At 55.9% G+C, this 26,142-nt stretch overlaps 3 protein-coding genes across 6 annotated transcripts; 2 read left to right on the forward strand and 1 right to left on the reverse strand.

Moving 5' to 3' along the window:
• Nucleotides 1-1,636: 1,636 nt before the first annotated feature.
• Nucleotides 1,637-12,721, forward strand: VWA5B2 (von Willebrand factor A domain containing 5B2). The gene is made up of 20 exons (XM_021005556.2): nucleotides 1,637-2,517; nucleotides 2,650-2,823; nucleotides 3,668-3,878; nucleotides 4,180-4,337; nucleotides 6,495-6,626; nucleotides 6,792-6,916; nucleotides 7,802-7,957; nucleotides 8,110-8,220; nucleotides 8,582-8,790; nucleotides 8,874-8,985; nucleotides 9,143-9,328; nucleotides 9,673-9,841; nucleotides 9,917-10,236; nucleotides 10,323-10,512; nucleotides 10,750-11,097; nucleotides 11,199-11,336; nucleotides 11,423-11,491; nucleotides 11,565-11,622; nucleotides 11,708-11,819; nucleotides 11,909-12,721. The coding sequence occupies exons 1-20, from the start codon at nucleotides 2,379-2,381 to the stop codon at nucleotides 12,449-12,451; spliced, it is 3,660 nt and encodes a 1,219-aa protein (XP_020861215.1). The 5' UTR covers nucleotides 1,637-2,378; the 3' UTR covers nucleotides 12,452-12,721.
• Nucleotides 12,722-12,829: 108 nt separating this feature from the next.
• On the reverse strand, nucleotides 12,830-17,436 carry ALG3 (ALG3 alpha-1,3- mannosyltransferase). 4 transcript variants are annotated; one of them, XM_078154668.1, is made up of 9 exons: nucleotides 16,207-16,453; nucleotides 15,249-15,348; nucleotides 15,010-15,157; nucleotides 14,545-14,705; nucleotides 14,034-14,154; nucleotides 13,609-13,814; nucleotides 13,426-13,503; nucleotides 13,192-13,335; nucleotides 12,830-13,105 (listed from the first exon to the last, which is right to left on the reverse strand). In XM_078154668.1, exons 1-9 carry the CDS (start codon nucleotides 16,415-16,417, stop codon nucleotides 12,934-12,936), a joined length of 1,341 nt encoding a protein of 446 aa, XP_078010794.1. In that variant the 5' UTR covers nucleotides 16,418-16,453; the 3' UTR covers nucleotides 12,830-12,933. The 4 variants fall into 4 exon arrangements, with proteins under 4 accessions (XP_078010794.1, XP_078010796.1, XP_078010793.1 ...); XM_078154670.1 differs by lacking the exons at nucleotides 13,426-13,503; nucleotides 16,207-16,453 and adding an exon at nucleotides 17,418-17,436 and having other exon boundaries at nucleotides 13,192-13,334; XM_078154667.1 differs by lacking the exon at nucleotides 13,426-13,503 and having other exon boundaries at nucleotides 13,192-13,334; nucleotides 16,207-16,454.
• Nucleotides 17,437-18,885: 1,449 nt separating this feature from the next.
• On the forward strand, nucleotides 18,886-26,040 carry EEF1AKMT4 (EEF1A lysine methyltransferase 4). Its single transcript, XM_021005566.2, has 3 exons — nucleotides 18,886-19,150; nucleotides 24,358-24,641; nucleotides 25,196-26,040. The coding sequence occupies exons 1-3, from the start codon at nucleotides 18,973-18,975 to the stop codon at nucleotides 25,481-25,483; spliced, it is 750 nt and encodes a 249-aa protein (XP_020861225.1). The 5' UTR covers nucleotides 18,886-18,972; the 3' UTR covers nucleotides 25,484-26,040.
• Nucleotides 26,041-26,142: the final 102 nt, after the last annotated feature.

The raw sequence follows: 26,142 nt of genomic DNA on the forward strand, positions 1-26,142 counted from the left end.
TGCTGTCTCTGTGACATTGAAATTTATGTACACAGGATTTCAGAGGCCATGAGTCCAACCCCCTCATATAACAGCAATTGGCAGAGACAGGATTTGAAACCAGATCCTCTAATGCTGGCTCCAGCAAGAGTTCTACTGTTCTACCCTGCCTCCCAAGTCATTTCATCTGTCTAAGTCTCAGTTTTCCTCTCTGTGAAATGGGGTGGGGGCATATTGGGCTTTAAGATTCAACTCACACACCACTTTCTACATGAGGCCTTGCCTGCTCCCCACTCCCTCCTCACCCCCAGAACTGCCTTGTGTTTAGAGGTACACCTATGATCTTTCCCAAGAGAATGCAAACCCTTCCCCAGCTCCATCCTCTGATCTTCCTTCAGGACTAGGGGTGTGTGAGTGGTAGTGGTGGTGGTAGGGGTCCTCTGCAGCGTTGGCAGGATTCTTGCAGCAAGGACAGGGAGCCCTCATCAGGCTCACTACAGCCATTGTAGTTAAAAAGCCTTGGACTCGGAGGCAGAAGCACTGGGGCCTGAGTCCTGGGCCTAGCTTTGCCACAAGGCACTGGGCATCCTTGGGTGAAGCCCCGGCATCCTCACTGGTAAGATGAAGGGCTTGGCCACCTTGAGCACTGCCTAGGGGGCTCCTGCCGTGAAAGGCTTGGCTCCAGGGGGTGGGTCAGGGGAACGGGATTCCATCTGGGAGGCTGAGTAGGCCAGCTCCGTGAGAGTGGGGGAGCTGGCGTTGCCCGTGGAAGGCAAAGGCTCAGGCGATGAGGAGAAGAAATGGGACTGTGAGTGATCGCTGCAAAGATGGGAAGAGAGCGGTGCGTCCCCGTCTCACCTCAAGGTTCAGAGGTGGGTGGGGATCCAGCCTACTAGGGTACAAGGTCCCTGGGGCCTCAAAAGCGGAGGGGGAGCGAGAGGGAGAGGGAGAGGGAGGAGGCGAACTGGGCCCAGGGAGCCCTCGGGCTGGCTAACCTCCCAGCTGCGCTGCGGCAGGAGGAGCTGGGAGGGGGAGGGGAGGGTCCAGGAGAAAAGGGAGGAGGAGAGGAGAAGGGGAAGGAGGAAGGTCTGGGAGGGGCAGCGAGCCACGCCTGCCTCTTGGCTGGGGTCTCCTCGGAGAATGGGGGCGGAGGCGTGGCCAGGCATCATCCCGGGAGAGGGAGGAGGGAGGGCGAGCGTGAGCTCTGCGGGGACAGAGAAAGACAGAGACAGAGAGGGAGAGGGAGAGGGGCGAGGGAGTCCGAGCCGGCCCCGCGGGAGAGCAGCTGCAGCCCTGGAGAGTGAGCGGGCGGGTGGGCAGAGCACCAGGTGATGGGGATGCGGATGGGGATGGAGAAGGGAGTGGGGATGGAGATGGGACGGGACTGGGAGGGCTCGGGAGGTACTAGGGAGATTGTGGAGGCAGCAGGGGCAAGACTGGAGAGGCAGGGCGAGAGCGGAGCAGGGAGCATTCAGCCCCAGGACTCCCCCACCGCACCCCACACCCGGGGGCTTCTCAGCGCTTGGGTCTCCTGGCTGTTGACAGAGGGAGGGCGTGCACATTACGTCCTGTCCTTGGGTCCCCCCCCCCCAATCAGCTCTGCTCTGCTGTGTGGCGGGGGCATGGCCAGGGCCATCGTTCTCCTGGAATCCTAGCCCTGATTGGCACCCCACCCCCGCTTTCCAGCTCTGGCAACCCCCGAGGCAACAGTGAATGAACCAGCCCCTCCCTTCTTTCTTCCCCGCTTCCCCTTCCCTTCCCGGGCTGACATCCTCCGCTGGAGAGACCAGAAGAGCCCCAGAGAGACAGAGCATCTGTTTCAGGACTCCAGTCCTTCCTTCCCTCCCTCCAGCCCCAGCCTGGTCTGGGCCAATAGTCTACAGTCCCTTTAAACGGCCCCCTACTTCCCCTTCCAACAGCTGGCGAACGCTCGGGAGCCCTGAGGGACCTGGGCAGGTACAGGGCAGGGCGGGGTTGGAGACCTGAGGATATTGTAGGGGACCCCCACCCCCAGCGCCCATCTGGCCTTCCCTCCCCTGCTCCCTCTAGTTAATCATTAACCCTGTGGTCCCTGGTTACCAGGAGATGTCTCCTGGCCTCTCACAGTTCGCAAGGTAATAGTGGGGAGAACAGGTAAGCAGACGTTTCTCACCTGCCGGCTGTTGCCTGGGTCCCTCCAACCCACTGAGATCAAGGAAACACCTGAGTCCCGCACAGTCTAGCAACTTCTAGGGTCTGGCTCCCAAGAAACTTCAGGGACAGCTTCCCCACTATAAACTCCACGGAACTCTTCTCTCCCTGTCTCTGGAGTACCTCCCTCAGCATTGCTTCACCTCCCTCCCTCCTCCCCCCCCCCTCACAGCTGAGCCGGACCAGGCTAAGAGGCGGGGAGGGCCACCATGCCTGGCCTGTATTGTCCATCGACCTGGACTCCTCTGCCCCTCAAGGACTCCTGGGTCCGGGCCCGTACCAATGGCCCTTGCTTGGGCCTCAATGCCCGCCTCACTTACCACAACCCAGCACCAGAGCCTGTGGAAGGTGAGACAAAGGCGTGGTGGCCAGAAACCTAAGACAAGTGGGGATAGAAATACAATGGACTTGTGAGAGTCTGGGGAGCAGGGCAAATGGGTATGGGTCAGCCCTCCATTTGCAGTCTTCCAACCACTACAGGGGTCTTTGTATATCCACTGGCTGTGGCAGAGGCCGAAGTGGTGTCTGGCTTCGAGGCAGAAGCAGCCGGAAGGCGAGTCTCCTTCCAATTGCAAAGCTGCCACAGAAACCCCAGCGAGCCCTGCTGCAGGGAGCTGCGTCCAGAAGCTGGCCTGCCCCGCCGTTGTGCCCGGGGTGAGGGGGAACGGGAGAGGGTCAGAGATAGGTACATACACAGATGTGAACAATACAGCTGCACACACCCAGAGCTCGCAGATCAGATACACGTAGAGACACACACACAGTGACATAGATGGGCACAGAGACACAAGATCGCAGCTCAGAGGCCCCAGAGAACACTGGGATGTAGTAGATGTGCCTGCACCCCTCATCTGTAAAATGCCGTGGTTAGATTAGACAATCACAAGGGTCCCTTCCACTTCTGAATCCTGTGCCTTGAGGCCTCCAGGAACATGGGCACCTAGCTGGGAGCCTCCCGACAGATCTCCTGGCACCTCTTCCTTCCAGTCCCTTCCCCCTGAGTCCATGGTCAGCCCCTGGGGCTCTGCCCCTCCCTACCAGTCAGCTGGAGTGTGGTGCTGAATTTCTTTTCTAAAGGAATAAGGTTGTGGGTCAGAGTAGGGATAGTATGAGGCAGTTGGGGAATTTAGGGTCCAAGCCCAGCTGTGCCACTGTTCCTGTGAGGAGGATGGGGGAGAATGGTAAAGGAGCCAGAGAGGAAACATGACTGAGGTGTTTGCTTGGGCAAGGTCAAGGGCCAGAGGTTCTGGGGCAGCTGTGGCCCACTGGGTCCACCACCCTCTCTCTTCAGCTTCTCTCATCAGCTTCCCCAAGCATTCTCTTCCAAGCTCTACCACTTCCTTTAAGAGCTACCCATTACCAGCCCGCAGCAGGCTCATCCTGGGTGTCCCTTGGTTATCCCTGAGCCTGGCACTTCCCTGCCTCTACCCACCACTGACTGAGCCCAGGTTCACCTTCACCATCAGGACCACTCTTATCTCTGACCCCACCACCCCAGGTCATTTGGTTCTGGATCCAGCCCAGGCTCGTTCCACACTGGTGCTGCCCACAGGCCTCATCGCCCCCGAAGGGACCGTTACCGTGTCACTGAGGAGCAGCCGAGAGCTTCACACGAGGCCAGACGGGGCAATATGTGTGGCCTTACCCTCCATCCTCACCCCCCTGGCCCAGTCCAGCCCAGCCAGACCCTCTGGCCTCTGTGACGACAGGTTGGGCCTATGGTGATTCTCCCTGCCTCCTTGCCTGGGCTTCTCTGGGCCCCCCCTGGGGTGAGGAGCAGTCAGCCGAGAGAGGGCAGGCATTGTAGCAATAGTGGGCACAGCCAGAGGGAGCAGAGAAGCACAGGAGGGGGACGGGAAGGGAATGTATTGTGGGTGAGGCTTGAGAGAAGCTGAGTGAAGGCCTGACTCACGCGGGCACTGCCTGACTCCTTGGGGTTGGGACAGCGGAGGAGGGCGGGGAGGGAGTCATGCAGGGTTAAGAGTGATACGGCCCCTTCATCCCTTCCAGTCCCACCAGCTGCTTTGGGGTGGGCGCTCCTGAGGATGAGGGGCCTGCCCTGCGAGACTCATCAGCCCCCAGGGATATGTTCTGTGGCCCTGCCCGGTGCCCAGGTCCATACACCTTTTCCTTTGAGATGCTGGTGACTGGACCGTGCCTGCTGGCAGGTGAGTACTTCTCACTGGGCATAGCCAGTTGGGAGCAGCAGGCTGCCTAGGCATCTGTTCTGCCCCAGGATGTCCCTGGGGTCAGGCAGCCTGCCAGCTAGCCAGCTCTGTACTATGGAAAGGCACTAGATTGCAGAAAGAAGTAAGAAAAACAGGAGAAAAGCCCTCGAAAAGGGAGTGAGTATTTATTAAGGACCTATTGTGTGCCAGGCAGGGTGCAAGGCACTGGGGATACAAAACCCAAACTAAAAGTCCCTGCGCTCAAGGACCTTCCATTCTATGAGGAGAGACGAGCAGGTATAGAAGTATATTTGATATGTATGTGTGTATACATACATATATGTGTAATATACACATACATATAATTTGTAAAGTGCTTAGCATTTAAAAAGTACCTACTACGTGGCAGGCATTGCGCTAAGCACTTTACAAATATTATCTCATTGGATACTGTTATCATCCCCATTTTACAGTAGGGGGAACTGAAAAAGATGGGAGTTAAGTGACTTGCCTAGGGTCTTACAGCTAGTAAGTGTCTGAGGGTAGATTTGAACTCTGGTCTCCTTATGTTCTGTCTGCTTCACTACCTAGCTGCCCAAGTTGGGAAAGATAAGGAAAGGGGTAGAATGAGGTATGTGAGCTGAGTCTTGAAGACGACAAGAAATTCTGACAGATGGAGGTGAGGAGGAAAAACAGCATCATAGAAATGGCAGATGAGGCAGCTATTGGGTGAGGAAGAGGCCAGTTTGTCTGGACCAGAGAGTGCAGACAGGGATGAAATATATTAGAAGACCAAAAGGTGGGCTGAGGCCAGGTTTCGAGGGGTTTGACATGCCGGCGGAGTCTATTTCTACTGGACCCTAAAGGGAATAGGGAGTTCATGTGTGGGGAATGTCATGGTCTGAGCTGCAGGTGAGTGGGTGGGTGGGCAGAAGGATGGACTGATATATGAATGGATGGACATGCATGAAAGGATGAAAACATGAATAGATGGGCCAATGAAGTAGTTGACAAATGGACAGAACGGAACGTTTTAAGTGTTGCAAGATTCTTGGGAGGGAGGCGGGGCAGCCGGAGACAAGAGGCTGAGACCTGAGGAGGGCGCTACTCTCTTCCCCTCTGCTCTCTGTAGAGTCCTTTCACCCATGCCAGAAGCCACAATGAGGTTTACAACTATCTTGCAGTAAGTCAAGAAACTTGCCAGGCCCATCTGTTTCTCTGACCTGTGTCTCCTATATGATGTTGGGCAAGTCACTTAACCAGTGAAATGAGGGCTTTGGAGAATCATTGGGCCTCTGAAGTTCCTTCCAGTTCTCCATCTGTGAACCTAAGAACTCATGACTTTGCTGAATGTCGGGTCCTTGGGAGCAGGGCCTCGCGTCACTAACAGAGGCTCCGATAGAAGAGGTGCATGAGAAAGTGGGATTGAATGTGAATGCCTAATGAGTCAGGAGGATATGGGTTCAAATCCAGCTCTGGACACTTACTAGCCACCCCACCATTGAGCCCCAGTTTCCCCATCTGTCAAATGGGGCTAATAATAAAGATATTAGTATTGACTCTCCAGCACTGTTATAAGAATCGAAGAAGATGACGTATATAAAGGGCTTTGAAAAGGTGTTGTTTGCTGTTTCCCAACACCTCATCGTAGCTTCAGGATGGCCCAGGGTTCTCAAAGGCCCTGCCAGTGAGCACAAAGTGGGGCGGGTCCCAGCAAGGGGAAGGGCTTTGAGTATGCGTCTTTTGCTGGGCTGGGTACCCTTCTATCCTAGCCTCTGCCCCAGTATTGGTGGGACAGCTCATCACTGCAACTATTCAAAGGAAGATGAACTATTTTTAGTCCCAGCGCCAAAGGGCTTCAGTTTGCATCAGTGGAGGGAGGCACATATGACTACAACAGTAATAAGATTATAGATTCCAGAAGTAAGTATTGAAAGCAAAGTAACACATGGTACCTGTCCTTAGTGAGTTTACAATATGGCAGCCCAAGTGGGTGATGTGAATATGCTTTATCCTGGATCTTCAGGTTCTTTGCATCCCTCAGTGACTCACAGGGGGGGTTATCTGTTGTGCACTGAGGCAGCAGAAATGGGGATGCTGTGATTCACCCTCTCCAACCTCCACCCCTCCCCTCCCTTTTCCCCTTCGGTCCCTCAGGCCTGGAGAGTCCCTCCCATGCCCTCCGAGCAGATGCCCCACCTCATGCCAGTTCTGCAGCCACTATCTGCATCACCCTGGCTGAAGGGCACCCTTGTGACCGGGCCCTGGAGATCCTGCTGCACCCCAGTGGTGAGAGCTGCTCACTGTACAACTTGCCCTCCTATGTGCAGAGTCGGACTGGGAGTGGATTCCTGCTGGGGCGGGGGCGGGGGGTCTTCTTTCAGTATGAAGCAGGGCAGGAGGAGACCAACAGCTCTCCTGATGTGGCACCTTCCTAAACTCCATCCCCACTAGAGCCTCACCAACCGCACCTGATGCTGGAGGCAGGTGGTCTGAGTGCCGCAGAGTATGAGGCCCGAGTGAGGAGCCGAAGGGACTTCCAACGTCTCCTCCGAAAAGACAGTGATGGGGACCGACAGGTATGAGGGTGGGGGTGGGCGGATCAGACACCCTGGGGGAGGAGAGTGGGGGAGATCAGGCATCCTGGGGAGGTGGGGGTGGGCAGAGCAGACACCCTGGCTCCTTTCATTCTTCAGGGACTAGTAAGCTGTGACTCCAATCCCAACACGTGAAAAAAAGAGCCCCTACTCCAAAAAAAAAGTCATAAAGGGGAGAAAGATAATATGGAACGTGTCATTCCTGCCAGATCCCCGGAGGAGTAGGGAAATAGATCACATTTATATACAGTGTGCAGATGCAGGAAGCACATTAGAAACATCTCATTTTGTCTGCAACACTGTAAGAAAATCACCATTTTATGGATGAGGAAACTGAGCTCAGAGAGGGGGGCAGTGACTTGGCCCATGGTCCTACCCGGGTTTTTCCTGCTAATGACACAGAATCAGAGATGGATTTATCCCAAGTCCAGGGACGGTAGACTGAGGAGTGGGAGGGATCGTAGAGGTCCTCAGGTCAAACCTCATTTACAGATGAGGAAAATGAGGACTTGCCTCAGGTCAGTCAGCTAATCAGTGTCTGAACCCTGCTCCTTCCAGCCCCAAATTCACAGCTCCATCTGTTGGTATTCCAACACCAGAACTAGCTCTTTCCCTCCTTCTCACTCTCAGAAGGTCACAAAAAGCAGTGGTTCTGGAGCAGCTAAGTGGGGTGCCACTTAACAGGCTGCGTGATTAATGAAAGGAGCCCCAGGAAAAGGACAAGAATACGCGAAGCCTTCTGGGAACTCCTAGAAGGTCCCTGGGCAGCTCCTCCAGAAGCTGCACGCAGTTCCGCGAACCCCCATCCCTGAGGGGTCCTGGCCAGGCTTCCTCAGCTGTCACTCAGTGAGGCTGTCTGCTATCTAGGTGTGGTTCCTGCAGCGTCGCTTCCACAAGGACATCCTCCTGAACCCAGTGCTGGTGCTGAGCTTCTGCCCAGACCTGAGCTCAGGGTCCCCAGACCTTGGTTCAGCTACGAGGGAGTTTCTCTTCCTAGTGGACAGCCAAGGGGTCACTTACAAGGCCAGTAGGGGTGGGGGTGGGGGTGGGCATGATGGGTTTTGTCCTACCTTCCCGCCCCAGCCGAGCGGCTCAATGCCCCCTGCTCCCAGACCACCACCACCTTCATGTCGGGTGGCCTGCGGTGGCCCTCACTTCCCCCAACTGCTCCTCAGGAAGCCCTGCTCCTTGCAGTGAAGTCTCTCCCACCTCAGACGCTCATCAACATTGCTACGTTTGGCTCCTGCGTGCGCCCGATCTTCCCCAGTAGCCAACCCTGCAGCGACGTGAGTCCCACCCTCCCTGCTAGAACTGGATTCACTGCCTGAATCCTCCAAACAGGGAATCCCGGGGGCCTTTGGTGGGCTCTCCGCCCAGGGCTGAGTAATTCATGCCTCTGATGCTTCGAGACCTTTAGCAGCTAACAACCTCCCTTGTCCCGTTTCCTCATCTCATAAAATGAGGTTGGACTACCTGGGTGGTGGAGGTCCCTTTCAGCTCTCAATGTATAGAGACCGTCTACCCCCTCCCTCCCCACCCACTACCTCTGCAGTGACTGGCCAAACTCACACAGTTGAGATGGGACAGGAGCCCAGGGCTCCAGCTTGCAGAGACACCGGCCCAGCCCTCCTCTCTTCTCTCTCCTAGCACACTGTGCAGTTGGCCTGTGAGGGCATCGAGGCACTGCGGACAGGACGGGAGAAGCCTGACGTGCTGGCTGGGCTTCGCTGGGCCCTAGAGCAGCCAGGGCAACGAGGCCACCCCCGCCAGCTGTTCCTGCTTACTGCTGCAGCTCCTGCTGCTTCCGCCACCCACCACACTCTGGAGTTTGTGAGACACCACGGGGGCATGGCCAGGTAAGCATCTTGGGCAGAGGGTTCCTGAGCAGCCCACTGGGCTGGGGTCACTTGGGTCAGCCCTTCTCCTGTCCAACCTGCAGGTGCTTCTCCTTTGGGCTGTACCCTGCCTGCCGCCAGCTGCTCCGGGGTCTGTCTGCCCTCAGCCGGGGTCGTGCTTACTTTCTGGACCCTGGAGAGAGGTTGCAGCCCACGGTGAGCTTGAGGGGAGGGGACTCTACTCTCCTGCCCCAGCCGCCCCTTTGTCACCCTTACCCCTGTGAACCTAGCTCTCCCCCAAGGGCCCAGGATGAGTGGAGGGCCACGAGCCACCCTCACTTAGTGGTGCATCTTCCTCCCTGGGTCTCTGCAGCTAGTGCGGGCACTTCGGACTGCCCTGGAGCCCGCTCTGAGTGACATTTCAGTGGACTGGTTTATGCCTGATACCGTAGAGGCGATGCTGACTCCCCGGGAGATCCCTACGCTCTACCCAGGAGACCAGCTGATTGGCTACTGCTCCCTCTTCCGTGTGGAAAGCTTCCGGCCTCGACCAGCTGCGGTAATCACAAGCTCTGGGCGCAGAGGAGAGATGGGGGAACTGGGCCATAGCCTACTAAACCAGGGGCCTGGGGCCAGGATCTGGTTGGAGTGCCCATCTCAGGCAACTAGCATTTATCGAGCACCTACTATGTGCCCTCGAGGAGCTTACACTCTACCAAGGGAACAAAGGATACACAAGCACCGGGCTGGGTGAGGGGTGTGACACGCAAGCTAGCAGCTCTCCAGCAGCCCCCTCAGCCACTTCTTGCGGCTCCATCTCAGTGGGATTGCCAGCCTTGACCTCCCTCACGTGGCATTCAAGGCTCACGGTGTGGAAGCTGAAGGTGCTTGCTCCTTTCTCAGGGTCAAGAGCACGGATGGAGGAGCGCGGAGGGTTCTGTCTTCCCATCTCCAGAGGAGCCATCGGCCACCAGCCACGGCACTGAACCAACAGGGGCCACAGACCCCCCAGAGACCCTCATGGCATCTCCTGGGCACTCCAGCCACGATGGCCTGGGGGACTCAGAGAGGAGTGAGTGTGGGTGGGAAGGCCCACAGGGGATAGGGAAGGAGAAGCTGGGGGCCTACTCTTCCACATTCCCAGCAGGTGCTGATCCCCCTACAGATCCCATCACTGACCCCGGCCCAGACCCTCCTTCAGACGCAGCAATCTGGCGGCGGATATTTCATTCTTCCTACATCCGTGAGCAGTATGTCCTAACACGATGTTCCACCAGCCCAGAGCCAGGCCCTGGCTCCCCGGGCAGCAGTGAGTCCCCAGGATCCTGGGGCCCTGGCTTCCCTGAGAACAGTGCCCCCCCAGTTCTCCCTTCTCAGCAGGGCCACCGAAGCCTGGCTTGGGGAGACTCTGCTGCTGCCGCTGCCACCAGTCACTCCTGCCCGCTGCCCCTGTCGGCCCCGTTCACGGTGAGGCGAGAGCCAGGGCAGGGTAGGAAGGAGGCAGGGAGGGATCCCCCTGCATCGGTGCCAAGCAATCACCTCGTCTTTTGCAGGCTCCATCCCTAGCCCTAGAGATGCCAGGCCGGCTTCCCAAAGCGGCTTTCGCAGGACGCAGCCTCTCCACCCCCCAGGGTGGAAAGGACTCTGTTCTCCACCCCCGAAGGAACCAGTCCCTGGGTGGACAGTTAGATAAACCGAACCAAGAGCAAAGGCAACAGCTTTGCAGAAGTCTGGATGACTCAGGTAAGAAACGGGGTGTGTGGGGGCTCGCCCGACCCCCTGAAAAGGGGATCCAATAAGAGGAAAACTGACCAGGCTGGAAGAGCATGAGATGGAACATAAAGACCCCACCATGCTACTGGGGGACCTTGGGGAAGTCGCTTCATCATGTTGCCAAGCTTCAGTTGGCTTGGGGATTTTAAACATCTTCCAGCTCTAAATGCCATGATCTCTCCTCTCCTGCCTTCATCCCCCATGTAGGAAACCTGCTCTCCCCAACACCCCTGGACTGGGACATGTTGGTGGAGCCCCCCTTCATGTTTGCCCCCTCGCCATCTGCAGAAGAGGCCACCCCCTTCCCCACAGGCCCCCCCCCTCCACCCCTGCCCCAACCTCCACGGTGTCACGTGGCAGTCCGAGCACTGCAGGACGGGCAGCCCGTGTGCTGGGAGGTGGGTGCTGGCTTGGAGCCATTCCTGGGGAGCCCAGAGGACTCTCTGGCAGCACCTCCCGAGAGGGGAGACGCCTGGGACCAAACCCTGCACCGGCTGACCGCAGCCTCTGTGGTCCGGGACAATGAGCAGCTGGCCCTGCAGGGGGCGGAGCCCGGTGAGCACAGGAGGGAGGGCCCCCTGCATCTTGAGGGAGGCAGAAAGGCCGCTGGGGCCGGGCTTCCAGCCCCTCTGACCTCCTGGTCCTGCGCCCTGTAGCTCCCATCCGCCGCTTCCGGCTCAGGGCCCTCCAGACGAGCAAAGCTAGTGCAGCAGCCTCCCTGTTCACCTACCCAGTGGCTGTGGACGCCGTCACCCGTGAGACCCTCCCTGCGGCGCTCCAGATTCACCGCTCAGGTAGGCCCTCCACAAGCTTGTTTGCACTCGGGCCAAACCACCCTGGCCCACACTACAAGGGCTCTTGGGGCCTGTCGTGTCTCTAGAGTCAGTGCTGCCAGTCCCAAGGCCCGCATCTTCTGCAGACTCTCTGGAAGGCCCCCGTCACCCTGAGGGTAAGCTCTGGCTAAGTGGGACAGCCACTGGGGGCCTGGGGGGCCTGGTGGTTTATCTGTCGGTCCATTACAGGGCTTGCGGACAATTCCTCGGCCAGCTCCCAGGACTCTGAGAACAGCGCTGGTTCAAGGTACAAGCCAGGGTGAAGCCGGGGCTGGGGGCCCCCAGCCCAGCAGGAGGTGTGTAGTGGGGACCACTGCCTTTCCTTCCCCCAGGCTCAGCAGGAGGATGTTCGGTTCTGGCCGAAGGCTCTATAACCCAGAACCTGACCGAGGCCTGGCTAGGGATGGCGACAGGAGCAGCAGTGACCATGACTATCTCCCCTTGGTGAGGGCACGGTGGAGGATGGTGAAAACTTGGTGGGGTGGGGCAGAGCTGGGCCATCCCTCACCTGAGCCTGCCCTTCCTCCTTGCAGGTGAGGCTGCAGGAGGCTGCTGGCTCCTTCCGCCTGGACAGCCCCTTCTGTGTGGCAGTGCAGATCCCCCATGAGAGGCTATGCAGGGCCTCGCCCTTCCCGGCGCACCGGGCCACCCTCAGCCCGGCCTCTGCCTCCTCACCGTGGGCTCTCCTGGGCCCGGGCTCTGGGGATGGGGTGACGGCTTCAGGCAGTCAATCCCCCAGCACAGGCTCGGAGGGACCGGGCCAGGTGGACAGTGGGCACGGGTCTGACACGGAAGCCTCGGAGGGTGCCGAGGGCACTGGGGGCCCTGACCTGCGGGGCCGGAGCTGGGCCACGGCCGTCGCCTTGGCCTGGCTGGAGCACCGCTGCACAGGCACCTTTGGGGAGTGGGAGCTGGTGGCAGCCAAGGCGGATGGCTGGCTGAGGGCCCAGCACCTGCCCGACCGGCTGGACCTGGCCGCCCTTAAGGCCGCTGCCCGAGGCCTCTTCCTGCTCCTCCGCCACTGGGACCAGAATCTCCAACTACGCCTGCTCTGCTACAGCCCTGCCAACGTGTGAGGGTCGAGCCTGGGCTGGGGTCCTCCAAGTGCCAGCGGCCCTCTGAGGGGCCCCTGCCCAGCCCTGGCCTCTCACCCCCCCCACCCGTCCACTCCAGAAAGTGCCTGCTCTCCTCCTCTCCTCATCCACTTCTTTTCCTTTAAGACAGAAGCTGCCCCTTGGGGCCTGGGCCAGGGCCTAGGGGGCTGTTCACAGAGGGTGGCCAGAGGAAACAACAGGTCTCCACCCTCTATGGCGGCTGTAATAAAGTGCCTCTGAGGACCACATGCACACACGTTTCCTTAATGGCTGGCCTGCTGACTTTGGAAGGTGTGGGCTCAGCCGGGGATCAGGTATCCGAGGGGAGGCTGACAGAGCAGGAGGAAGGCAGCACAGGGCTGGGGCTCAGCCAGGTTTATTGGGGAGATGGCTTTACAGGGACCCCCAGGGTCCAAGGTAGGGGCCACGAGGCAGAGGTCACAGGAACCTTCAGTGGCAGGAGCTCACGGGGCCTTCTTGCTGGGCTGAAGGGGATGGGAGGTCTCGGGGAGGGCCTTGGAGCCCAGCCACAGCTGCAGCAAAATGACAGCATGGCACAGGTGCAAGGCCATGGAGCTGCAGGGCGTGGAGGGGTAGGTGTTCCAGGACAGTTCAATGAGGCCGAGCACCAGTAACCTGGGGAGGAGGAGAAGCAGAGGGAGGAAGGTGGGCACCCCCTGGGCTACCCCCCACCAGCCCTCCCATGTTGGGTGGGGGCCTACCTGAGCAGGTGCGTGAGCCAGCGGGAGGGCGTCGCCCACAGGAGGTAGGGCAGCGTGTGGAAGTACCAGACATAGAACTGGTAGTGGAGCGAGCGGCTGAAGCAGACGCCGATGAAGTTGGATGTGAAGAGCACCGAGACAATCTGTGCGGGTGGTCAAGGCCAAAGGCGCGAGGGATGCCACACCTGCCCCCTCCCCTGAGTCCCACCCTGGCTGCCCACAGGCCAAAGGATATGATTGGCGGTGAGGGGCCGGGCAGGGGGTTTCCTCTTCGAGGGGTCCTTCAGGAGGGACAGGAGGCTTCCTCCTGACCTGGGGAGGGAAGATCGACTTGACCATCCCCCTCCTCCTTCACCCCCAATGGTGATCCCACCCCCAAAGGGAAGCCTGCGGGCTCCAGCCCAGCCCCTCACACACCTGGGCCACCTGCAGAAGGCAAAGAGCGCGAGCAGACTCAGGTGAGCGGCCAGCAGTGCCAGATGGAAGGCCCGATTCAGGAAGAGCGCTTCGGGTAGGAATCTCCAGTTCACTGTCCAGCGGAACAGGAATTGCCGGCCCAGGTCAAAAGAACGGGACAAGTAGCCAGCTGGGTTCTCCAGGAGGAACGGCAGGCCCAGGACAACCTGGGGACGGAGAGAGTGCTGCTGTGGCCCCCTGAGGGGCAGCGGGGGCTCTGCCAAAGGTGGCTCCAGATCACCCACTGTTAGGCATGGAGCGGGATGGTAGCTGGTCTAGGGGAGGCCACGAGGCCAGAAGGGAATGCCTGTTAGAAGAACGGGGAGGTAGAAGGGAGGGAACACTGGGAGGCGCTACTGTCATTGAGAGGAGAATGGGTGGTGTACCTGCAACAGGGCACAGATGCCCAACTTGGGAAGGGCCCCACGGAGGCCAAACTGAGAAAGAAGGAGAAAGAGTAGTCCTGGGGCAAAGAGCAGCACATTCATCTTCACCGACACAGCCAGGCTGGGCCCATTTACAGGGAGAAGAGATCAGAGTCAGCATCAGGGCCCCTGAGGCCTCCCCCATGGACTGATGGCTGAGGCCCCTTTCCCTATAAACTCCCATGGACGCTGTTACAGAGCCCACCACCCCACATACACAGGGAAGGACTAGAAGGAGGCTTAATCCCTACCCAACCGGAGGCCCATGGGAGATGATGGGAAAGAGACGGCAGGAAGGGCAGGGAGGAGGGGAGGGTGTCCAGTAAGCTTAACGCTGCCTTGGGAACATGCTTGCAGGCTCTAAGCCCCCTAAGCGGCTGGTCTCTCTTCCCCTCTCCTGAAGGAGGACGGGGAAGCTGGCGAGGGGACTGGGAAGGTGGGCAGGGCTCTGCCAGGGATAGAAAGTTTGGACCTGAAACAGCCACATGCCCAGCCCCAGCGCTGGGACAGCAGGAGGTTAATACTGAGGAAGAGCAGCGCCATGGCCACTGGGTCATTGAAGAGCCGCAGCACGAAGATGGAGTGGACCCGGTACGAGGCGCAGCACATGAAGAGGAAAACAAACGGAGGAACCTGGAGGGGGGCCAGGAAGAGGGTCAGGATCCCAGAGCCCTTCCCAGCACGTATCAGCTGGGCGACCTCAGGGCAGGTGCCTGCCCTCTAGAAAATAAGGGCCCCCCAGCACCGCCCCTCCTCAAAGGGCTGCGGTCAGAAGCCAATGACACACGTGTGTGAGTGAGAGCGTGTGAGAGGTGTGTGAGTGTGCAGGCATTTTGGGAAGATGGTGCCAGCTCAGCAGCTTTCCTAGCAAAGGAGGAACTCCCCAAGCCTCCCTTGAGAATCCTCGGCCGCCTCAGATCGAGGGAGGGGGCCTCACCCTCCTCGTCTGGCTGTAGATCCGGAAGACCAGCAGCAGCGTAGCGAGGTAGAGGCCCAGGAAGATGTGCTGGGCCAGACGGATGTTGGTGCCTCGGCTCGTGACATAGTACAGCCCCATGAAGATGTAGACAAAGCCTGCGGGGTAGCTGGGGGGAAGGGACAGATCAGGTCTGGTGAGTGCCGGCTGTGGCCGAACTCTCCTCTCCCCACCCCAGCCCCCACCAGCCCCAGACTCACACGAGGGGCCCGGTGTCGCCTCTGAGCTGAGTATAGTCATAGGTGCCATTGATGACTCCTTCCACCTCAGACATGTAGGCTTTCCAGTCAATTTCTGTGTCTGGGAGAACAGGGGAGAGGGAAGCTCATAAAATCAGATCTGGAGGAGACAGGGGCTAGAGTCTGGCACAACCCCTTCCATTTTACAGGATAAGAAACTGCGGCCCAGAGAGGAGCAGGGGAAGGGACTGACTCCTGGTCTAAACTGCCCTAAGTACAAAGTGATGGGAAAAAGGCAAATGTGTTTCAGAAACTAGTGTGCCACACTAAACCATTGTGCCTTTAGAAAGACCTCCTAGAGCAAACCAGGAGAGTGCGTCCTACCTGGAGGCGACTGAGGCCCCCTCCCCACCATCCTCCTGCTCTGTCAGAGCCTGGCTGCATCTCCATCCTGGGGTCTCCAGCCCCCTATTTTCCTCCTGAGGAGCCTGAGAATCTCCCCCACCCAGGCCAGAGGGCCTGGACTGTGCTACTTAGCACCTCTGCGACCTCAGGCAAACCACTTAGCCTCCACAGCCTCAGTTTCCTCATCTGTCTTTCAATAGGATTCATTTCTCCAGTCCTTTAGGGCTGACAAGACACGTTACCCATATGGAGGCTGAGAGACCATGACTGACTCCATTTTGAAGATGTGAGAAACTGAGGCTCAGAGTGTTAAGAGTCGAAGTTTGAACCCAGATCTCTCCAGGACCCCCTGGCTCTAAATTCTTAGCCTAAGAATCTTCCAACAGGCCTTGGCCCTGCCCCTCCCCCTTTTCCTCAAGCCCCAAACCCCTGCCCTCCCCAATCTCAGGCTTCAGCCCCGCCCCTCCATCCCGGGCCCCGCCCCCGAGCCCCTGCCCTTCCAATCTTAGGCTTCAGCCCAGCTTCAGGCCCCGCCCCTCCGCCCAGGCCCCGCCCCTCCCCGCCCGTCACTCACAGGCCACCCTGCGTATGACCCAGTGGTTGATGCCCACCTCCGCCAAGCAGAGGCAGGCGGCCACGAGAGGCGTGTAGCGTGGCTCCAGCAGCAGCAGCCGCCGCTCCTGCCACGCCCGCTTCAACGGCGCCGGCCCCAGGCCCAGCCCCCAGCGCGCGCCGGAGCCAGCCCCAGTCCCGGCCGGGCCCCGCTTCCGAAGCCCAGCCGCCATCTTCGCGGCGCGCCGCCTAAGCCGGTCCTCCCCTGCCGCCGGAAACCAGAGCCGGCCCGCTTCGAGGTCCCGAGTGCCCCTTGAGTGCGCCTGCGCCACAGGCCGAGCTCCGCCCGCTGAGCCTTCACCGAGTTCACTCGTGGAGGGCGGGGTGGATCTGGGTTCAAGGCGAGGCTCTGCCTTCCCTGGGCCAGGTCTGTGACCTTGGGCGACCCTTCAGCCTCTCTCAGAGCCCTCATTCCTCCACAAACCAGCCTTTGGACAAAATGACATGCAAAGACCCCTCTATTCAGTATTTAGTACATCCCTGCCATCCGCCCTGACCCGCTGTCTGAAGGGCATCTGTTATTTATCTGGTGGCACCTGGCTACCTGGTGTTTCTCTTCGGAGAAAGAAAACCACTCAAGCGCAGAAGCTGTCATTTTTGCTTTTGGACACCCGAGATTACAATGCATCTTTGGGCATCTTAGGTTTCCCTGGCTCCATTAGAATGCAAGTTCCTTGAGGACCGGGAAGGTTTTTGCTTTTACTTTGTATCCCTTCTGGAAGATGAAAATGATATCACTATGTTAGAGTCCAGTTATAATGGGGCCGACTGTGGCTGATCAGACCTATGCAGAAAATGCTCTGCCACAGGTCAGGTACAAATAGTCCATGTGAATATTTGAGGTAGATTCTCTAAATTTGCGCGTCTTGCATTTCTTTTGAGCTTCTTCAATTCTGCTTTGCTCATAGAGCACAGTACCTGATGAGGGCACGCCATGCCGGGTGGCCCTGTGCCGGTGTCTCCCATGTCACACAATCAATTCCACAGTTCTTCAGAGAGACCTTGACAGTGTCCTCGTATCAATTCTCACCACCATGTGTCACGCTCTGTGTGAGTCCTGCCATTGGACAGTGATGACCGTGGAAGAAAGATCGAGGCAAACCTTTGTGTAACTCTGTCTCCATTAAATCTAACTAACCACAAGTCAAATACCACGTCACCATTTTTACTTACCTCAAAGTCCTGTGATGATGGGTGACGAAGCAAAAGGTGTGGATACATTAGAAACTGTAGTCCAAATCCTGAACACAGGTGGCCCAGGCCATAGGGTCATTCCCATAGGGAAGCAGGAGTGGGATTCTGCAGTCTTCTGGGTGTCGTAGGAGCTTTTTTTAAAGGATTGAACTGCTTTGTATCCCTAGTGTTTAGTGAAGGGCCTGGCATGAGATAGATGGATGGATGTGATGGGGTGATGAGACCTGGACCCCTAAAAGGAAAAGACCGTGTCTTTAAAAGCAGCCCAGATCACTGGCATCTCACCTAAGGCATATGGCCCACCCTAACTACTTAATTAGCTGGCTTGATACTCCTTAAATCCCATCTAGACCCTTTCATTGTCTGCAACTGGCCCGCTCTAGGCTACTTACCACTCCTTAATCCTAACCAGATCTTCTCACAGTCTTTTTTTGTATATAAGTATCAATCTCACCCCTATTAAGTCAAAGACTCACTGGGAATCTCTGCCCACTCCTACTGGCATTATAATAAACCTCGATACTTTGATTGAAAGAAAACTTGAGTGGTTGAATTCTTTCCAGGCAGACTAGACTCTCTCTGTACCCTTACATGTTGGGGTTCCCAGTACCCCAAACCGAAACATATTGATAGACATGGTGAATAGATAGATGAGATGACAGAGATGAGAGTGGGTGGGTAATACAGACTGACTAGATAGATAGAGATAATGCAGATAGCTAGACTAGATAGGTAAGTGGCTAGAAAAATAGGTAGGTAGACAAAAGACAGGTTAGATAAATAAATAATGATAGATCTAAATCGTTAGGTATACAGGTAAGTCAGTAGGTAGATACACAGGGAGGTCACGTATTAAGTGCTTACTAAGTGCCAGGCAAAAATGCTTAATGGATGCTTTGCTGAATGAATGCCCTTCAATTTACATAAGAGAAAACTGAAGCGCAGAGAAAGGAACTTTACCAGGGTCACACAGTTAGTAAGTAGCAGAGGCAATGCTAGATCTTGTTTGTACGTAGTTCTTGCATATTTCTCCTTCGATTAGAATGTATCTGGAGGGCAAGGGTTGTTTATGCTCATTTTTATAATAGAAAAAAATCTAAAGTCTAAACCAGCGCCAGCTGACTAACTCTGAAGGCCGCCGTGCGGCTCCAATGCCAACACCTGCATTTCTCTGGTTTTAAGTACGTGTCACTTTCTAGGGAAGGGCGGTGCTCGGCTGGAAGCGGTAGCAGGGGGCAAAGAAAGCGGTTTCCAAGCCGGCAGGTTGTGCTCGTAGCACCTTTTCCAGTGCGGAAGTTCCACGTGTTTCTGATGAATAAGCGTCGGGGGTAGGCGGAAGCTGGAGGCGGTGGCTCTAGGCCCCAAACTCCAATAGACAGCCTTTGGGTTAGGCTCCTCCCCAATCAGAGAAGCACCGCCCCGGGAACTCCATCTCTGACTCCAATTGACTGAGGCTCGGCTTAGGCCCCGCCTCCTCTCCACTCCAATTGGCCACTACCCACTCCAGTTCCCCTGACCGCACCCCAGCCGTAGCATGGCTTCTTCGCCGCCGCTCCCCAAGAAGAACTCCGAGTACCGGGAGGCCCAGTACTGGGACGAGCGCTACCGGCACGCGCTGGACACCGCCCCCTACGAGTGGTTCGGCGACTTCGAGGCCTTCCGGGACCTCTTGGAGCCAGAGCTGCAGCGGGAGGACCGGATCCTAGTGCTGGGTATGTCCCCGTGCGGCTCCCAGGCTGGCGGGTGGGGGCGGGGGAGTGGGCGGTGATCATGTAAACTAGGGGGCCGGGTTAATGGAATTAATAGATTCTCTGAAGGGGCGGGGCCAAGCAGGGTTGGGGCGGGCTGAGCGAGTGGGGCGGGGCTAAGGGAAATAACTGGATGGGTTGGGTTAAGTAAAAATGACTAGGGGGTGCGAAAGAGTGGAGGGCGGGGCTAAGGGAATTAAGATTGGCAAGTGGATCAGAAGGGGCAGGGCTTAGTTAAATCTAGGGTGATGTATGGGGGTAAGGGGCTAAGAGAGGGCTAAATTAGATGGGGGTCGGCTTGGAGGCTAAGGGGTGGAGTTGAAGCGGGGGGGGGGGGGGGGGTGGGGGGGAATAAGAAGGGGACAGGGAAAGGGAGGGAGTAAGGGAGCTTTGAGGGGGTCAGCTAGGTAGCCAGTGGATAGAGCACTGGGCCTGGAAGACCCAAGTTCAGATGTGACCTCAGACACTGTGTGACCCTGGGCAAATCACTTAAGCCTGTTGTCTCAGTTTCCTCATCTGTAAAAGAAGCTGCAGAAGGAAATGTCAAATCACTCTAGTATCTTTGCCAAGAAAACCCCAAATGGAGATAGAAAGTCAGATAGACTGAAAACGGCTGAACAAGAACAAACAGGGGAACTGAGGGGTCAGGTAGTAAGGGAAGTTTTGGGGGGTCAGGGAGGAAGAGGGGTTATAGGAGGTCGGTGAGGAAGGGTGCTTGGGGGAGTCAGGGAAGGAGGGGCTGAGGGGTATCAGGGAAGTGAGAAGGACTAAGAAGTGGTCTGGAAGGGAGGGAGAGGAGGAAGGGGCATAGTTCTATCTAAGGGGCTTGTTTGGGGATGGGGACGGGGAGGGAAGCTAAGGATTTGGGCTGAACCTCCCCAAGTACTGGCAGTTAAAAAAATTGTAATCTACCTCAGGTCAGGCCCTAGGGAGCTCCACTGGCAGAAGCAGACACCCATCGGACCCTACCCCAAGCAGGGGAGGCCATCCCCACTGACCCAGTGTCTTTAAGGGAAATGAGAGCTGGGCCTCAGGTGGAGAGCTAGCTATGTTCAGTTGTGGGCCTCCCAGCGTAGGAAGGGTGTGGACAAGCTCAAGACTGTCCTGAAGAGGGAGACCAGCATGGCGAGGTCCAAAGTCTAGAGGAGGCCAAAGGAAGATCTGTTGAAAGCAGGGGTGATGTTTAATCCGGAGGCCCAACCACTTGGAAGGAAAGTCAGAGGTCACCTGGTCCAAGCTGTGTCTGAATAGATATCCCCACTACAAGATTCTTGAAAAGAGGTCATCCAACTTTGACTTGCATACTCCCAGTGACAGGGAAATCACTGCCTCATGAAACAGCCTGTTGTTATTTATGAAGGCTGTTTGGTGTACTGAGCGTACAGTGTCTTGGTCTTGGAGTAAGGAAGTCCTCTGTCGTGGACTGGGTGTGAGTCTTACCTCAGATACTTCCTAGCTGAGTGACCCTGGGCAAGTCACAACCTCACTGAGCCTCAGTTTCCTCATCTGTGAAATAAGAAAGCTAAGTAGTGCAGTGGATAGTATGCCATGCCTGGAGGCAGGGAAATTCTTTCCTAAATTCAAATCTGGTCTCAGACACTTCCTAGCTGTGTGACCCTGGGCCAGTCACTTAACCCTATTTGCCTCAGTTTCCTCATCTGTAAAAGGAGCTGGAGAAGGAAATGGCAAACCACTCCAGTATCTTTGTCAAGAAAATCCCAAATGAGGTCATAAAGAGTTGGACACGACTGAAAACAGCTGAATAACAACAAAATGGAATAGTGGTAAATTGACTTGGGACCTTGTGTTTAGGAGAGGCAGCATGATACCATGAAACCCGAGTTCAGCTCCGACCTCTGATGATTAGGGCTTCTGTTTTCTTATCTGTAAAGTGAGGGGATTGGGCTGGATAGCCCCTGAGGTTCTTTCTGGTTCTGAATTTATGATCCTTTGCATCTCTGTGGCCAACAGCCTTTCCAGGCCTCTGTTTCCCGATCCGTTCTCACCCACTGTACTTTGTCATTTCTAAAAATTGCTGGACTTCTCTCCAGGCCCCCAGCCGTAGAAGTTCAGCTCGCTAGTGTGTGTGCCCCACCTGACCCACAAGTTCCTTCACCCTGCCTTCTCCAGCATAGCTTAGTGGACTGGGTGTACTACAGGCTGAAAGCTAGGCTTGGGAGGAGCAACGAGATAACTCCCCACCCACTTTCAAGTGAGGCTAGTTTTTCCTGAAAAGACGTTTATAACCCTCCCTGATATACCAAGTTAGTAACAGCATCAAGGAAGGAAAGGAAAGAGGGAGGGAAATTGGGCTAGTCTCACATGACCAGTATGTCCCTTTCGTGATATCCCTAGACCATTCACACCCAGACTCTTGGACCTTTGAAAACTGCAACATGTTTGCTCTTCTCCAGTCAGGGGCCTCTCTTCTGTGCCATTTGAAGGCTCAGTGGCTCAGCCCACATCTGCCAGGTGATCAAGCACCCTCGTGTGTGTTTTGTCTGGGCCTGCCTGGTCGCTGGAGCTCATCGTACGTCTTTGTCATAGCCTCACGTATCTTATGTTCGGAGTCTTTATTAGCCATTCTCTTTGGTTTGGACCTTTTGTTTCCTTCATTATAACGGGTAGAGAAACTCTGTCTAGCCATGCAGATCAGCAGTTGTTCTGCTATACAGGCTCACTAGCCAGAGCAGGAAGGGATGAAATGATTTGCCCAGAGGCACTTGGACTGTATGAAGCAACTAGGTCTATAGAGTGACTGGACCTGGCACAGAGAGGTGAAGTGATTTATCCAAGGTCTCCCAGCTAGTAAGCATCTGATGCTTACCTACTACCTCAGATGCTTACTAGCGGGGTCACCCTGGGCAAATCACTTGGCCTCTCTGTGCCTGTTTCCTCATTTGTGAAATTGGGATAATAATAGCAACTACTTTATGAGATTGTCAAGCAAGGGAACATAAGTAAACTGCTTTGCCAATGCTAAAAGTGCACATAGACCTTGGCTAGTATTATTAGCATGTGTCAGAGATGGGATGTGAGCTCACTGCTTCTGGACTCTGAGGTTGCCTATTAACTAATTATTTTTTCATTCATTTTTAGTCAGAAGTTCGTTATCCTTGGCAGAGAAATCAGACGGAAAGTGAAGGCTGAGTAGTTCTGCCTTCTCATCCTCATCTTTCCTTAGCACCTCATCCCCATCACCACTTTAGAGAAGTTTTGTCAAGTGTCCGTGGACTGCCAGGCTTGCCTCACTCTAGGCTTTAGTGCTTCTGGGACTGTTGATTCCTAGAGGGCTGTCCTACGTCCGGACTTTTCAGGCGGTCCTCCTCCACTGCCTGTCCTAGTGTCTGTTCTCTTCTCTTTTTCTATTCTGGTGTCTGTGGGTGCTTAGAAAATCGAACTTTGCCCATGAGTCTTCTGAGTAGCCCCAATGCTCTTTTCTAGTGGCTTCCTGGCCTCCTCATCCAAGTGATTTCTGATTGTTTTCAGTTCCCCTTTTAAACACTTACCTCCCGCTTGGGCCCGTGTTGCCTGCAGCCCTGGAGGCCTTTAGATCCTACCCAGCTTTCTTCCCAGTCTTTCAGAACCTGCTCCTCCCAAGGGGCTGGTGCATGGCAGGCTGGGCCCAGCCTTCCTTCTCTTCTCTGTCGTGGACTTGCTGGTTTTCCTTGTTGTTCAGAAACAGGTCCAGAATAGCTGGCCTGTTCATCATTTCTTCCACCTTTTGAAACACATGGTTATCATTACTTTGAGTAAAGAAATTGCCCTCCCTCCTGCTTGTGTGTGTGTGTGTGTGTGTGTGTGAGAGAGAGAGAGAGAGAGAGAGAGAGAGAAAGAGAGAGAGAGAGGAGAGAGCGAGTGTGAGCACGCATGTGCAAGAGTAAGCTTGAGGCGAGCTCGTGCTCATCAGCTGTAACCAGGATAGCTGAAGCCTCCCTCCCCCAATAGCATCATGCCTCTGGACCAGTTTTGTGATTTCCTTTTGTCCAGGCCTATTCTCATATACTCAAACATTATGGCTCCTCGTCCTTCCTGGGCCCATCCTTACCAACATCATCATCATCACCATATAGCACTTTAAGGCTTACACACTCTTCACATACGTCATTTCATCCCCACAATAGCCTTGAGAGGGAGGTGCTGTTATAACCCCCATTCTACAGATGAGGAAACTGAGGCACCAAAAGGTAAGTGACTGGCCAGGATCATCCAGCCAGGAAGTGGCTGAATCAGGATTCCAACTTGGGTCTTTCTGACACTGAGTCTTAGCTGCTTCCCATAACTCTACATTTTCTGTGGCCCTTGTGTTCCTGGATTTTTCCCACCTGAGTATATGTTCCAGACTAGAATATTCTAGAGAGGCAGAGATTTAGGAGAAGCTTCCGGAACAATCAGAGCTGCCCCAGGAGGCCAGGGATGTTGTGGGGAGCGAGATCGTGTTTTCAGGGGGAGTGGGACGGAAAGCTTCTGAGACCCTTTCCAACCCAAGATTCCATGATCCTAGTGAAGCCTGTCCCTTCATCCCCCCATTTCTTACTACTCTCCCCTCCCCCATACGTTGTATTTACTTAGCTTTGTATATGGTAGATTGTAAGCTCCTTGAGGGCAAGACCTGTGTCATTTTATCCCTGGCACCTTGCTCAGTGCCTTTTGTGTAGTGAGCACTTACTAGAGAGCACGCCCCTCTCACTCTAGTACTTGAAGAAAGAAGGTAGCTGTCATGCTTCCCCGAGGACAGGAGTGGGGAACCCGCAGCCTGCAGGCCACAAGTGGTCCTCTGGGTCCTCACCTGCAGCTCTTTGAATCCAAATTCAGTCAAAGGGCCCTACCCCTACCCAGGGCTTCCTTTCTCCAGCAAGGCTGAGGACGTTTTTGGACCAGATACTCTCTTTCTTCCTGAGTCCCTCCAAGCTGTCCATCAGTGCTGGCTGGGGTGGCCACCAGAGGATTAGGGAGATACCCAGAGCTGATCTCTTGATCCTGTTACTGAGGCTAATGGTGATTAAAGGAAACCTGTTCTCTAAGAGACAGGGAACAAGCCAAGCCCCTGCCTTTGGGGGGCCAGTCTCCCACCTCCGAAGGATCAGGCTTAGAGCTGAGAGGGACCCAGGGTCTAAGCAGGACTTAGTAATCATTTCCTCTCCCCTCCTTTTTTTTCTCCTCCCCTGTAGGCTGTGGGAACAGTGCACTGAGCTATGAGCTTTTGTGTGGGGGCTTCCCCAATGTGGTCAGTGTGGATTACTCTCCAGTGGTGGTGGCCGCTATGCGGGACCGCTATGCCCGTGTACCCGTGTTGCGCTGGGAAACAATGGATGCCCGAGCCCTCAGTTTCCCCAATAGCACCTTTGATGTGGTGCTAGAAAAGGGTACCCTGGATGCTCTGCTGGCTGGGGAACGAGACCCCTGGACGGTGTCCCCTGAGGGTATTCAGACTGTGGATGAAGTTCTCAGTGAGGTGAGATTAGGTAGAGGTAGTGAGTGCTGGTCTAACAGGGATTGGGGTAGAGTGGGAAGGGGAAAAGGGCACTGGCTAAGGAACCAGCGTGCCTGGGTTCCGGTTTCACCCTCCTGTTGAACAGCTGTGAAACCTTAAGACAGTCCCTTCCCTTTTCTGGGTCTCAGCGTCCTCATCTGTAAAATGGGGAAGTAGGACGTGATGACCTTGGAGGTCCCTCAGCATCCCAAGGCAGGGAAAAAAAAAGAGGATTAGAGAGAGGTTGGAGCCCAACAGGTCGGTTCTGTAAAAGTCAGACTCATGGGGGCCTCAGTGGTCCTGATAGCCAGAACAGTTTGGGGCTGGTGAGTGGCTAACTTGGGAGCCGGGTCTGTCACCGTCATTCCTCCCACCCAACTTCTCTGCCCTCAGAGAGACTCTTCGGTGAGAGACTGGGGTGATGGGAAATTGTGCAGGGCAGTTGGGAGGGAAGAGGAAGGAATGGTGAGGGACCACTGAGCTTCACAGACCCCAAGCCAGACCCCACTGAGTGCTCATCCATCCGCCCCTCATAGGTGAGCCGAGTGCTGACCCCTCAGGGTCGGTTCATCTCACTGACAGCAGCAGCGCCCCATTTTCGTGTCCGGCACTACGCCCAGCCCGACTACGGTTGGTCTCTTCGCCATGCATCCTACGGCAGCGGCTTCCACTTCCATTTCTACCTCATGCACAAGGGGCGTGAGCTGAGTCCAGCACAGCAAGCCTTGGGGGCCCGGCTGCATGCCCCCCCGAGTCCCCCACCTTCACCATGCTTCCTTCAAGACTCTGACAAGGAAGACTTCCTCAGTGCCATAGAGCTCTAAGGGCTGATTCTGGTCCAAGGAGACTGAGTGCTTCCCAAACTGAGCTGCCTTGGAAACGAAAAATCCTGACTGTGAATTGGGGTCTGTCCCATGAACATTGACTGACCAACCCAGAGGGGTCCAATCAAGCAGTCGGGGTCTTCCCTCTGCGTCTCTTGGGCTTCCCTCTCAGCTTTCTCAAGCTGGCCTACTGCGCACTGTATCCCTTCTAGCAGTTACTGGCTTCCTGCTGGGTCGGGGCCCCCATGCTCCGCTAAGACTTCTGCATCCTCAACGTGGAAAAAAGCAGAGTGAAGTCCCTGGGGATGGTGACCTGGGTCACAAGCTGTTCCTTAAACTCTGCCCTCTCCAGCGTGACTTAGGGAGCAGAGCTCAGGAGACTTGGAGTCAGGCCTAAATCTGGTCTTTGGCACCTCCTGGCTGTCAATCCTCAGTATGCTTATCTGTAAAATGGAGATGGCAATACTATAGCCTCTACTTCACAGGGTTGTTGTGAGCCTCAAATTAAGATCATGTCTGGAAATCTCAGCAAACTTTTAAAGAAAGAACTGTGGATATCTGTTGTTATGAGGTTGGTGGGGGCCTCTGAGTGCTACAGGGTGGAAAGCCAAACCAGTGCTCTAAGGCTGAGATAGCTTGGTGTTCCAGGATCCACTGTG

The sequence above is a fragment of the Phascolarctos cinereus genome, unplaced genomic scaffold (assembly GCF_003287225.1).
Source record: "Phascolarctos cinereus isolate Bilbo 61053 unplaced genomic scaffold, phaCin_HiC Scaffold_5;HRSCAF=322, whole genome shotgun sequence".
NCBI lineage: Eukaryota > Metazoa > Chordata > Mammalia > Diprotodontia > Phascolarctidae > Phascolarctos > Phascolarctos cinereus.

Excerpts from the sequence above, each read along its gene's own strand:
- VWA5B2 (XM_021005556.2), top strand. The coding sequence starts at position 2,379 with ATGCCTGGCCTGTATTGTCCATCGACCTGGACTCCTCTGCCCCTCAAG. Across the intron at positions 7,958-8,109 it reads GCCAAGGGGTCACTTACAAG|GAAGCCCTGCTCCTTGCAGT; the intron begins GCCAGTAGGGGT and ends ACTGCTCCTCAG. Across the intron at positions 9,842-9,916 it reads CCTGGGGGACTCAGAGAGGA|GTGCTGATCCCCCTACAGAT; the intron begins GTGAGTGTGGGT and ends CATTCCCAGCAG.
- ALG3 (XM_078154667.1), bottom strand. The coding sequence starts at position 16,417 with ATGGCGGCTGGGCTTCGGAAGCGGGGCCCGGCCGGGACTGGGGCTGGC. Across the intron at positions 14,706-15,009 it reads TCTACAGCCAGACGAGGAGG|GTTCCTCCGTTTGTTTTCCT; the intron begins GTGAGGCCCCCT and ends GCCCCCCTCCAG. Across the intron at positions 13,106-13,191 it reads TGGCTCACGCACCTGCTCAG|GTTACTGGTGCTCGGCCTCA; the intron begins GTAGGCCCCCAC and ends CCTCCTCCCCAG.
- EEF1AKMT4 (XM_021005566.2), top strand. The coding sequence starts at position 18,973 with ATGGCTTCTTCGCCGCCGCTCCCCAAGAAGAACTCCGAGTACCGGGAG. Across the intron at positions 19,151-24,357 it reads GGACCGGATCCTAGTGCTGG|GCTGTGGGAACAGTGCACTG; the intron begins GTATGTCCCCGT and ends CCTCCCCTGTAG. Across the intron at positions 24,642-25,195 it reads TGGATGAAGTTCTCAGTGAG|GTGAGCCGAGTGCTGACCCC; the intron begins GTGAGATTAGGT and ends CGCCCCTCATAG.